Source organism: Antechinus flavipes, chromosome 2 (genome assembly GCF_016432865.1).
Source record: "Antechinus flavipes isolate AdamAnt ecotype Samford, QLD, Australia chromosome 2, AdamAnt_v2, whole genome shotgun sequence".
In the NCBI taxonomy this organism is placed as follows: domain Eukaryota; kingdom Metazoa; phylum Chordata; class Mammalia; order Dasyuromorphia; family Dasyuridae; genus Antechinus; species Antechinus flavipes.
Genome location: NC_067399.1, coordinates 655,900,518 through 655,913,376, shown reverse-complemented (window position 1 = coordinate 655,913,376; position 12,859 = coordinate 655,900,518). Strand labels below are relative to the sequence as shown.

Below are 12,859 nucleotides of genomic sequence, written 5' to 3'. Positions count from 1 at the left end.
GGAGACCCTTCCTTCCTTCCCGGTGCTTCCAGCTGTCGGGACTGGCCCACAGGCATGGAGCCATTGGAGTGGGTGCCACGGCCCTGCCAGCTCGCAATCTATGTCCATGTAAAAGCCCCATAACCCCCAGAAACCTTATTTGTCAATAACCAATGATGGTGCAAGGTGGACTAGAGAACGGAGAGGTCTCCCTCCAAGTAGTTACTATCCAAAGTAAAAAGGTGTTGGGGTAAAGACAAGTGGATCCAATGAAGCCGGAGGGGCTATGGAATTAAAAAAAATCTGAGCAAAAGCAAGCATCAAATCTGAGCCATTTATAGAAATATAAATGCATATCTAAATATTTATGTATTTCTCAAAGCATCAGGTTTTATCTGCTTGTATTTATGAGTTTTCTGGGGCTCTCTGCTGGCTATTGATTAGGTAGAACATGGATAAGGATGAATTTTCCACTCCCTTCCACTTAGATGTTCTCCTATTCATTAGCCCCGTGGGGGTGCTCCTTTGTAACTTGGGCTGATTCCTCCTAGCATCGGGATCCAGTGGGAAGGTTGCTGGATTTAGGATTTAGGCCTTGGTTTTGAACTCTGACCCTTAGAATTTGCATGATGTTGGATGAAGTCCCTTCTTGGGGCCATTTCTCTGCAGAGGGAGAGGGAGGGGCTCAAAGGCTTCTGAGGGTCCCTCCGGTCCTGGAGCTGGGTTTTGTCAGGAGGCCTCATTGGGGCTTTTGGTCCATCCCATTTGCTAGAGAGCCTTTCCATCCCATTTTGGTGATAGATCGCCGTAGGTTCGATGCCCCAATTTACGTCTCCACCGATCCCTTCTAAGAGTGTGCCCAGAAACATTACAATGAAGGGCAAAGGTCTTGGAGTATAAGGGATAAAACATCAGACCTGGAATCTCTCTGGGCCTCCCAAGGCAGGGGTGGGGATTACAGCTTCCATTCCCGTTTTACAGATAAGAAAACCAAGGCTCATGAGAAAATGCTAACTTTGGAGTTAAGACCCAGGTCAGGATCCCTACCCCTCTTCTGCTGTTTCATACTTGAGATCTCTAGAAGCCCCAGTGTAATTTTATCTGTGAAATGGGAGCAAGGAAGATAAAATAACCTTTAAAGGCTCCTTTCTCCTTTGAAATTCTGTGATTCTAACCCTGGAACTTATTGATTGGTCAGCTTCAGAGCCAGGAAGATTCGTCTGGCTTTACCCAGACCTTTTCCTCTTTTGGTCTCAGTTTCCTCACCTGAAAAATGAGATCTTAATAAGCAGCTATCTTTCAAAACTGTCGTGGAGCCTAAAGGAGAGAATAAAGGGGCTAAGATGCTGTCAGGTTTGCCAACTGCCAAGTACAAGTCACTTATGATCAAACGTGGAGCAACTAGGTGCTCTACAACGAATAATTAAGAGAACATTTTGTGGACTTCAGAAAGTCTTAGACTAGAGAGCACGGCCAGATCGGGGAAGGTCAAAATAAAAAAAAAAAAAACCATAAAAAAAATCCCTATATCTTTATTTTCTTTGACCTCTAATTGAATATTATAATTTCCTTCATTTATTTAAAAATAATCTTCAATTATTTAAAAGCGGGTCCATAGACTTCTCTGGACAGCTGGAACTGTCCCCAGCACCAGAAGCTGAAAAAGGCCTGCTTTGAGCCCACCTTCAGGGCTTTGATTCTCCCCCCTGGGAATTCAAAGCAGGCCGGCTGTCCAAGCTCTCCCTTACTCTGTCCCAACTTTCCAGTTCCTTTGATTTTTTTCTTCATGAGAGACACGAGGGGAGGGGAGATAGCCCAGGGACAGCCCGCTCCCAGCGGCACTTCTGGGGTCGGCCACTCACGAACCCCGCGTCCTCTGCCCCCAAAGGCGGCGAAAGTCGCACATCGTTCCTGGATCTGTTTCTTTGGCCTCCGTAAATCTGGAGCATCCATAGCTTCTCTTCCCCACCCCCAATGCCCTCATCACACGGCTTCCACTTCCCTTTAATTTGTCCCGAAAGCTCTCTCTTGCCGCTCAGGGATGGGGACGAGGGTCCACAATCTCTGGCCGCTTTCCCGGCCCCAGAGGGGGGGCTGGCCGGACTCTGAGCTCCGTTCTCAGGCTCCCCGTGAGCCTCGCCAATCGGCGTCTCACTGGGCTTTCTTCTCCCGCCTCGTGTTTCATGAGTCATGGCAGAAGCGGGCTCGGCATCCTCGGGGACAATGCCATCGTTTCTGCCCGCCGGCCCTGCCCCGACGTAATACATGGTTTAGCACGGCGCTTGGCACCCAGTAAACATCTAATTAAATGCTTTTTCATTCATTCATTCACTAAATGGCTGCAGAAACCTTGCCTGGTTGTGTTTGAAGTGCAAAGCCCAGCTTTCCTTTATATTTAATTATTGTTCTTTAGTCAATTAATCAGGTCTGACTCTGCGTGACCCCGTTGGGAGTTTTCTCGGCTGAGATACTAGAGTGATTTGTCATTTCCTTCCTCCGTCTCATTTTACAGATGAGGAAACTGAGGCAAGCAGGATTAGTTAAGTGGCCAATAAGTGTCGGGGGCCAGATTTGAAACCGGCTCCTCCTGAATCCAGGCCCGGTGTTCCATTGTTGAAGGCATCTAATTGCTCTACATTTGATCATGAGTGACTCTCCTTTAGCAGCTGGCAAACTTTACAGCACAGGAGTGCATTCTTTCTCTCATTTAGGCTCCACACCAGTCTTGAGAGATAAGTGTTATTAAGATCCCATTTTTCAGGTGAGGAAACTGAGACCAAAATGGAAAAAGATCACTTAGTTTGGCTCTAAAGCTCACCAATCAACAAGCTCTTGGTAGGAACCTACTATGTGCCAGGCCCCGGAGATTGAAAGGATGAAACAGAACCTGCTGTCTCAGAACTCCACACTGCCACTGGGGAGCCCTGGGACCCTGCTATGTTTATCTTTGTGAGATGGTTGGAGGAGAATGGGTCAGGAAAGAGACTGAATTCATTTGTAAGCATTTATTAAGCGCCTACTACATGCAAAGCACTATGCTGGGGGTTACATAGGGTCACAGAGACAAGCATTGAAACAGCCCCTGCCCTCAAGAAACTTAATTTTGTTAGATTGGAGTCCTGTGTGCACGGGTGAGTCAATTCTGAAGTTCTACAGAAGAAAACCAAAAGAATTGGGAAGTTGGGACGGAGTTGGGGGAGCTGGGAGAGCTGGGAGAGCTGGGAGAGCTGGGGGAGCTGGGGAAGCTGGGAGAACTGGGGGAGCTGGGAGAGCTGGGAGAGCTGGGGAGCTGGGAGAGCCGGGGGAGTTGGGGGAGCTGGGGGAGCTGGGGGAGCTGGGGGAGCTGGAAGAGCTGGGGAGCTGGGGGAGCTGGGGGAGATGGAAGAGCCGGGGGAGCTGGGGGAGCTGGGGGAGCTGGGAGAGCCGGGAGAGCCGGGGGAGCCGGGGGAGCTGGGAGAGCTGGGAGAGCTGGGGAGCTGGGAGAGCTGGGAGATCTGGGAGAACTGGGAGAGCTGGGAGAGCTGGGAGAGCTGGGGAGCTGGGAGAACTGGGGGAGCTGGGAGAGCTGGGGAGCTGGGGGAGCTGGGGGAGCTGGGGGAGCTGGAAGAGCTGGGGAGCTGGGGGAGCTGGGGGACTGGGGGAGCTGGGAGAGCCGGGGGAGCTGGGGGAGCTGGGGGAGCTGGGAGAGCTGGGAGAGCTGGGGAGCTGGGGGAGCTGGGGGAGCTGGGAGAGCTGGGAGAGCTGGGGAGCTGGGAGAGCTGGGAGATCTGGGAGAGCTGGGGAGCTGGGAGAACTGGGGGAGCTGGGAGAACTGGGGGAGCTGGGAGAGCTGGGGGAGCTGGGGGAGCTGGGGGAGCTGGGAGAACTGGGGAGCTGGGGGAGCTGGGGGAGCTGGGAGATCTGGGAGAACTGGGGGAGCTGGGGGAGCTGGGAGAACTGGGGGAGCTGGGAGAGCTGGGGGAGCTGGGAGAGCTGGGGGAGCTGGGGGAGCTGGGGGAACTGGGAGAACTGGCCTGTGTCTGAGATTCTGAGCTGAGCAGGGTCACTCTCCAGAGAGCTTGGTAAGGAGGGCTCCAGTTCGGGCCTGACTTCTGGGGTCCCTCACGCTCCCCCAAGCCCAGGAGCAGGAGGACGTCCTGCTGCCCACCAGTTAGTCACACCCAGATGGATCTGGGAATCCTCTGCCCAGCACTGGGTGTTCCCCGCAATCTGGGACCTCTTCCTAGTGTACCCATCTGAGCCTAGGTGAACAGTAATGTTATTAATATGAAATATAAAATGAAGAGAAACTTCCTCTTACAATTGTCCTATGAGGAGGCAAGTACAAGTGAGAGAGTGAACAGCTGACATGGCTATCGTAGGCTAAGGTTTGCCAAGCATTTCACAACATCCACAGGTGGGGGGGTTATTATTATTATTGTTTCCATTTTAGAGATGAGGAAACTGAGGCAGGCAGCTACTAAGTAACTTGTCCAGGGCTATAGAGTCAGTGTCCAGGGCTGGATTTGTACTCAAGGGACTTTGGGTCCAGGGCTGTCCCACGAGGAGCCCAGAAGTCATTCAGGCATTTTGCAGACGAGGAAACCAGGGCCTGGAGAGCCAAGTCCGGTTTGCCTCCTGGCGATCATGGCACAAAGTCTCTGGGTTCCGGATGCGGGGGTGGGGGGGGGGCAAGGGAATGCTGAGGGGGCCACCTTGGTGTCTGTTTCAGGTGGACAGGTTTCTGTATCACATGCGGCTCTCGGACGACACCCTGCTGGACCTCATGACCCGCTTCCAAGGCGAGATGGAGAAGGGCCTGGGGAGGGACACCCACCCCACCGCCTGTGTGAAAATGCTGCCCACTTTTGTCAGATCCATCCCCGATGGCTCAGGTGAGCGGGTCCCAAGAGCCTCTGGGCAATCTGCTCACAAGAACTCCCCTGACCCGGGCCTGAGGCTTCACTCCCGGCTGCCAGGCTGGGGAATGGCACATTTACAACTCCTCTCAGCAAGCCTGGGAGAGAAGGGCTGTTCTCACCCCCATTTTCACAGGTGGGGAAACTGAGGCATAAAGAAGTGAATGAGGGGAGAAGGAGAGAGAAGGTCCAGGACAGACACTGCAGACAGGCCCTGGGTCTGTTTTCTGCTCTGCTATTTACTAGCTTGTGACCTTGGGAAGTCATCCCTTCCCTCAGTTTCCCCATGTGTAAAGTGAGTCATCCGGGCCAAGGTCCCTTTCAGCTTTAAGCCCCATGATCCTTTGAGAGTAATCACGTAGCCCGTATCACTGAGGAGACCCAGAGGGAGGGACGTGAGTGACCCATGGGAGCCTCTCGGCATCCCCGCCCCATGCCAGCTTGAGCTCTGATCCCTGAATCACCCGGGACCCAGGACTTCAGACTTTGGTGCCGCTGCCACGGCCGCCCCTCCCCTGCCCGTGGGTCGGCCCACAGTGGGCTTGAGGAGCAAAGGGGAGGGGAGGCTCTGTGGGCAGGACCCAGTGTCTCCTGGAAGCTGTGGGCCATGGCTGTGCTCTCGGGAGTCCCTCAGAGACCCCTCCGTGCCAGCAGGCAGGCAGTGGCCCCCCAAGCCTTCAGAACCCCGGGCTCAGCTACTGACTGGGGGCCACGTGGTCCTGGCCTGTGTCCACATCTGTACAAGGCCCCGATCTCTCCCTTGTGTTTGGGATCAAATGAGATGCTGCAAAGTGCTTTGCAAACGGTAAAAAAGACTCTCTGATGGCTAGTTATCCTCGTTAATCAGCCCCAAAAGACAAGAGTTTGTGTTTCAGCTAGTTCAGCCATGTAGAACTGGCCACTGGCCCCGCAGGGCTCTGGGAAGGAAAGAGAGGCCGCTGACCTTGCCCGGCCTCCCTCACTTCCATCCAATCCACTCCCGTGTGGGAGCGTCCCCTCCCGGATGTCAGGGTCTCTTCCAGAACAGAGGGCAAACGACATCCTCACTCAGTGTCGGGAATTTCTGCTTCTCTGTGGGACTCGGACTTCCCTTCTTCTCCCTCTGGGAATTATTGGGGAGTGAACCCTAGTTCTGGGGATATGCAGCCAGAACTCTGAACCTAAGCCAGCCTTCTCCTGAGTCTGAGCCACACAGTGCAGGGATTAATCTGGATCCACAGAACGGTCAGGGCTGGGGCTCCCTGGGACTTAGACTGTAAGAGCAACAAGAGACCCAGGCAGAGCTAAATGGGGCCTTAGCAATTCCTCCCTTCCTCCCTTTCTGCCTTCTTTCCTTCCTTCCTTCTTTCCTCCTTCTCTTCCTTCCTTCCTCCTTCTCTTCCTTCCTTCCTCCTTCCTTCCTCCTTCCTTCCTTCCTTCCTTCCTTCTTTCCTTCCTTCCTTCTTTCCTCCTTCTCTTCCTTCCTTCCTCCTTCTCTCATTCCTTCCTTCCTTCCTCCTCCTTCCTTCCTTCCTTCTTCCTCCTTCCTTCCTTCCTTCCTTCCTTCTTTCCTTCCTTCCTTCTTTCCTCCTTCTCTTCCTTCCTTCCTCCTTCTCTCATTCCTTCCTTCCTTCCTTCCTCCTTCCTTCCTCCTTCCTTCCTCCCTCCCTCTCTTCCTTCCTCTCTTCCTTTCTTCTTTCCTTCCTTCCTTCCTTCCTTCCTTCCTTCCTTCCTTCCTTCCTTCCTTCCTTCCTTCCTTCCTTCCTTCCTTCCTTCCTTCCTTCCCTGTGCAAGGACACAAGTAGCAGCTTGGCCTGGCTGACCTCAGAGTACAGAAGACCTAGTTCAAGTTCCACTGGCCATATCCTGTCATGAAATCTGGACTTTTTTTTCCTGAGGCAATTGGGGTTAAGTGACTTGCCCAGGGTCACACAGTTAGGAAATGAAACCAGATTTGAACTCAGGTCCTGATTCCAGGGTCGCTGCTCTAAGGCCTGCACCTTCCAGCTGCTCTCCCTGGACAGGTCCCTTCCTGGCTCAGTGTCCCATGATGAGATTGCAGAGCAAGGGGCCCTGGAAGAGTTCCCTCGGCCAGTGAAACTTCCTGAACCAAGATTCAGAGGGAGAGAGCACCTGGGAAAGGCCGTGTGAGGAAGGGTGATGAGTAGGGTCTGCCCGGGCTGGAATGATCCTAAGGATGAGGAAGCAGTCCTGGAGAAGTGACTTGTTCAGGGTCACACAGCTAGGCAACACTGGAGCAGGATTCAAACCCGGGTCTCCAGCCCCCCGGGCTGGTTCTTTCTGCCATGCCAGCTGCCTCTGACCAACCCTTTGAAGCCTTCTTTTGGGGCTGCAGCCGAGGGTCCTTTGGGCAGCTGCTGCTCCGGCCTGAGCACGGAGCCACAAGGGCCGATCCGCCTTCTCCCCAGGGCCCCTCTAGCTTCACTGATCCCAGCCTGAGGTTTCTGGGAAATGTGGGTGAGTCACGGACCCTCCCTGGATGTTTGAGATGCGATAACGCCACCAATTATACCGGAAGCAGCAGTCGTTGCCCTCCTCCCCGTCCCAGGTGCTCAGCCCTGGGGATCCCTCCGTGGCCCATTTCCTTCTGCCCCTTGGACCTCCCTGAGCCGGGGGTGGCTGGCGGTAGGAAGTGAGAGAAGAAACAGAAATCAGAGGCCTGAGTCTGTGTCCAAGCTCTGCCCCTTAGGGCCCTGTGACCGTGAGGAAGTGGCTTCCCTTATTTCCTGATCTGTGAAGGGGTCTCTCCCATCTCTGGGGGGACCCTCTAGTCCCTGGGTCCATGGGGCACCGTCTTGTTGCCGGCCACGGCAGGAAATCCTCTGAGTTCTTTTACTTTGTCAGAGAAGCTCAAAGGGACATTTGAGACCATCTTGCAAACCCCGTTCCTTTTACAGAACAAGAAATCAGGGGCTGAAGAGGTGAACGACTGGCTCTCTTAGCCCAATGTTCTTCCCACTAAATGCTAAGGACTAACTAACATTTACACACCATTTTTGGGTTTGCAAATCACCACATGCTCATATAACCCTCACAACAACCCCGTGAGGTGCTACCGATTATTCCAGCGCCATTGTACAGATGGGAAAAGCGAGGCTCGGACTAGCAGCCTGGTGCGGTAGCTCTGGAGACCGGAAGGCGTGAGAGGAGATGCTGCCTTCTGGGTGATGGTGATTAGGGACGAGTCTTGCCTGACCCAGCCTCTCTCTGCTCCCCTCCCCGTCACCCGCTGTTGCGGTGAGCCCCAGGATCCAAGGAGGCTTGTTCTTTTTGCAGAGAAGGGAGAGTTCCTTGCCCTGGACCTCGGCGGCTCCAAGTTCCGCGTCCTGACGGTCCAGGTGTCCGGAGAGGGCAAGCGGAATGTCCACATGGAGAGCCAGTTCTACCCGACCCCCGAGGAGATCGTCCAGGGCAGCAGCTCCCAGGTAGGTGGGCCGGAGCGGGGCGCGGGGGCTCAGGCCACCTCCGCTGCCTGGCGCTCACGCCCGCCCGCCTCTCCCCCAGCTCTTCGACTACGTGGCTGACTGCGTGGCGGACTTCATGAAGACGCGCAACATGACGCACAAAAAGCTGCCTCTGGGCCTGACCTTCTCCTTCCCCTGCCATCAGACCGCGCTGGAAGAGGTGCGTGGGTTCCTCCCGGACCTTTTGTCTCCGAGGACCAGGGCCGGGCGCGGACGGGGTGGGCCCGGGAGGCCGGCGGGGAAGGCGGCTCGGGGGCCAGAGCTGCGATTTCACGGGTCCTGCTGCGGATGCAGCGTGCCGGCCCCCCGGAGACCCTGGGGATTTGTCCGAGACAGCAAAAGGTCAGAGTTACAGTCATTCAGCCCTTACTGGCCATTGCTCCTGACTTAAAGACCGGCTCGTCCGAGAAGGTCCATGGCGGCCCATGGCTGGGGAGTGAGGGAGCCAGGCTGGGAACGGGGTCTCTGCGGTCCCAGCTCTGTCCGTCCTAATCGGCCAGGCCTAAGAGTGAGGAAAGCCGTCGGAGGGAGGGCGAGGACGGAGGATGGTCGGGGTGAGGAAGAGAAGGTCAGGTTTTTGTCCAGCTGTGAAATGCTTCCTGAAGCCTCTGAAACCTCCCACAGGGAATCCTGCTCTCCTGGACCAAGAAATTTAAGGTTCGGGGGGCCCAGGACACAAATGTGGTCAGCAGCCTGAGCAAGTCTCTCAAGAGACACAAGGTGAGACTCTCCTGTCCCGTAGATGTGTGTGTGTGTGTGTGTGTGTGTGTGTGTGTGTGTGTGTGTGTGTGTGCAGGGCAAGTCCACTAAGTCCATGTGTGTGTGCACACAAGTGTGCAAAAGTGTGCATGTGTGGGGGAGTTTTTGCATGTATTGCGTGCATGTGTGTGGGAGTTTTTGCATGTATTGCGTGCATGTGTGTGGGAGTTTTTGCATGTATTGTGTGCATGTGTGTGGGAGTTTTTGCATGTATTGCGTGCATGTGGGGGGAGTTTTTGCATGTATTGTGTGCATGTGTGTGGGAGTTTTTGCATGTATTGCGTGCATGTGGGGGGGAGTTTTTGCATGTATTGTATGCGTGTGTGGGAGTTTTTGCTTGTATTGCATGCATGTGTGTGGGAGTTTTTGCATGTATTGCATGCATGTGTGTGGGAGTTTTTGCATGTATTGTGTGCATGTGTGTGGGAGTTTTTGCATGTATTGCGTGCATGTGTGTGGGAGTTTTTGCATGTATTGCGTGCATGTGGGGGGGAGTTTTTGCATGTATTGTGTGCATGTACCCATGAGCTGGCATTCATTCTGCTATGTGAGGTCTCTACAACCGCCCGGCTCCACCGCTGATGGTGACCCACTGGGATGTGGGATTCCGTGTGGTCACAGTTGAGTTTGCGGTAAATCATGGCAGAATGTGAGGCGGTGCCTTCCTTGCCCACTTCCAATGGCTGCCCAGCATCCTGTATGTGCCGTGTCCAGACAGGCTTTCCAAACAGATCCAGAACTCAGAGTGGAGCAGTTTTTGCTAGCTTTGGCTCTCCTTGTTACCCTCTCTCTATTTTCCTTTTGGGTTTAAACCCATCTTTCTTTTTATGATTATCATCTCTTGCCTTCTAGGAACTAATCTTGTTTCTTTTCTGATTTTAGAATGCTTTTTACTTCATTAAACAAGAAAAAAAAATACAAAAAAAAGAAATAAAAGTAAAATACAAACAAAATAAAACAGAACATTGTCATGTATCCAGCTTAACATCAGGGAGGATTCAAAATCTGTAACAATAAATTACCACCTCAAGAAAGTATCAGTAGGAGAAATTATATTCATGAATGTCCACTTTTTTTTTCCTTCCTTGTAGGCTGTTCTTTTGTTCTTTGCTGTACACTTTTTTTTTTTTAAATAGCTTTTTAGTTACAAGTTATATGCATGGATAATTATACAGCATTGACAATTGCCAAACCTTTTGTTCCAATTTTTCCCTTCCTTCCCCCCATCCCCTTCCCTAGATGGCAGGATGACCAATACATGTTAAATATATTAAAGTATAAATTAAATACAAAATAAGTCTACATGACCAAGCCATTATTTTGCTGTGCAAAAAGAATCGGACTCTGAAATAGTGTACAATTAACCTGTGAAGGAAATCCAGAATGCAGGCAGGCAAAAATATAAGGATTGGGAATTCAATGTAATGGTTCTTAGTCATCTCCCAGAGTTCTTTCACTGGGCGTAGCTGGTTCAGTTCATTACTGCTCCATTGGAACTGATTTGGTTCATCTCATTGCTGAGGATGGCCAGGTCCATCAGAATTGATCCTCATATAGTGTTGTTGTTGAAGTGTATAATGATCTCCTGGTCCTGCTCATTTCACTCACATCAGTTCATGTAAGTCTCTCCAGGCCTTTCTGAAATCGTCCTGCTGGTCATTTCTTACAGAACAATAATATTCCATAACATTCATAGACCACAATTTATTCAGCCATTCTCCAATTGATGGACACCCGCATCCACTCAGTTTCCAGTTTCAGGACTGCCACAAACATTCTTGCTGCACACTTTTTTAAAACTTCATTTTCCATCCATTCCATCCTTCTCCCTCCCCTAACCAGGCTGTAATCAAGCACAGATATATTTATATACATAAATAGATATATACACACATGTATATACACATATATAAACACACATACCATTTACAGCCACTGAAAGAACCGCACACATTGTACATATATCTGTATATACACATAATAGAGCGATATACATACATATCTATATATGCTCATATATATGCATATTTGCCCATATGTAAACATACATCTAAAACAATATTAATGTGACTGACAAATAATATAAAATTTCTTTCTTGATTTAATTTTTAAGTTTGACTTTGTCTAAAATCAATGATTAGTAGTTGTAGTTTTTTTCCTAATAAATTTCTAACAAATAAATTCTACTCCTGCTCCTTGTTGTGTTTGTGTATATCTCTTCTTTCTTATCCTTGCTAACACTTCTACTTTAATTCTACTCCTTAACTTGCTTTGCTATTACTTAGCTTTCCCCCACCCATGTCTTCTTCCTCCACCTTTTGCTTCCCCATCCACCCCTCCCTCCCTCCTTATTTCTTTATAGATTTTGGAGGGTGCTATATCCTTCATGATATATACATTGTGCTGCCCATTTAACCCATTCCTGATGTGAGTAGGTTTTCAGAACTATGAACGCTCCTCCCTCCTCTAATGCCTCTGTGTCTATTCTTCCTCTGCACCTTATTTGTATAACATAAATAAATACGATTTTTACCTTTTTCTAGGTGGTTTTGCTTTTTAGAGTCAGATCATACTCAACTCTGCCCCAGTCTTTATTTTGAACGACCCAATTACTGATATCTGTCTTTACATTTTCATGTAATAAACAATTGGTCCCTGTTAAATCCCTTGACATTAATCTTTGATTTTGGCTCTTATTGAGTTCAGGATCTTATTTCTTTTCAAAACATTCTCTTGGTCCCCAAACCTTGAGTATGAATATATGGATAAAGAACCATAGGGACCAAAGGTTCCAGTGTAGAATAATTCCTCCTACTACCCAAATAGTCTCATGTGAAGTCTCAGGAACAGATGTAGGGAGCCAGTTCTGATTCTCAAAGTCCTTGTGCTGTTCTCTAAAAAGGAATTTTTGGACCTTGGAGAAGGGGTGTGAAAAGCAGCCTTGGGAGCAGGATGGGGGATAGAGACCCTGTGATGTGAGACTGATATAGGGAAGCCATTGTAGTGGGAAAGCCTGCACAGAACCCGTGGGAGGAGAGAGAGCTCAAGATACTGGCGTAAGGTCAGTGCTGGAAAGGTTAATAAGCTGATTGGAGGACCTTTGTCCAGAGAGTGTCCCATGGGAAAGAAACATAGACTTTATGAAACCGGTGTAAAACTCATAGTAGAGAGAGAGTTTGAATCTGCTAACTAAGAAGTCAGTTCTAGGCCGGGTCCTCAAACTATGGCCCGCAGGCCAGATGCGGCAGCTGAGGACGATTATCTCCCTCACCCAGGGCTATGAAGTTTCTTTATTTAAAGACCTACAAAACAAAGTTTTTGTTTTTACTATAGTCCGGCCCTCCAACAGTCTGAGGGACAGTGAACTGGCCCCTTTTTTAAAAGTTTGAGGACCCCTTAACTTTTTTTTGCCCTGCCAAAGGATTGTAAGCACTTTCAATGCCCTCTGAATTCAGGACCCTGAATCAAAGCTCCAGCCACCCTCCATTACTCTAGTAGATACTCCAGTATCTTCTTACAGAACCCCCCCTCCCCTGCTCCCAAGCTGAAAGGGCTTTGGTTGGAAGCCTCCTAAAGTCCCCATTTGCATAACAGGGATGCTGGATGTTCTCCTCACTCTTTGAGATCTGATTGTCCAGGAAACTCCATCCAAAGGCCTTGGCTGCCATCTTCCACGTGGTCTTGTACCACTTGTAAGCCTTTGTCATGGTCAGGAAGAAGACAGTTCCTCAGACCCTCCTTCTATTAAGGCAGAAAGTG

The 12,859-nt window shown here is 50.7% G+C and overlaps 1 protein-coding gene across 1 annotated transcript in view; it reads left to right on the top strand.

The window, feature by feature from the left end:
* Nucleotides 1-12,859, top strand: part of HKDC1 (hexokinase domain containing 1) — a 41,241-nt gene that overhangs the window by 1,357 nt on the left and 27,025 nt on the right. The window contains exons 2-5 of the mRNA XM_051982553.1: nucleotides 4,691-4,853; nucleotides 8,154-8,302; nucleotides 8,382-8,501; nucleotides 8,966-9,061. Of these exons, the coding sequence (XP_051838513.1) occupies nucleotides 4,691-4,853; nucleotides 8,154-8,302; nucleotides 8,382-8,501; nucleotides 8,966-9,061 (528 nt within the window). The remainder of the gene's footprint in view (nucleotides 1-4,690; nucleotides 4,854-8,153; nucleotides 8,303-8,381; nucleotides 8,502-8,965; nucleotides 9,062-12,859) is intronic.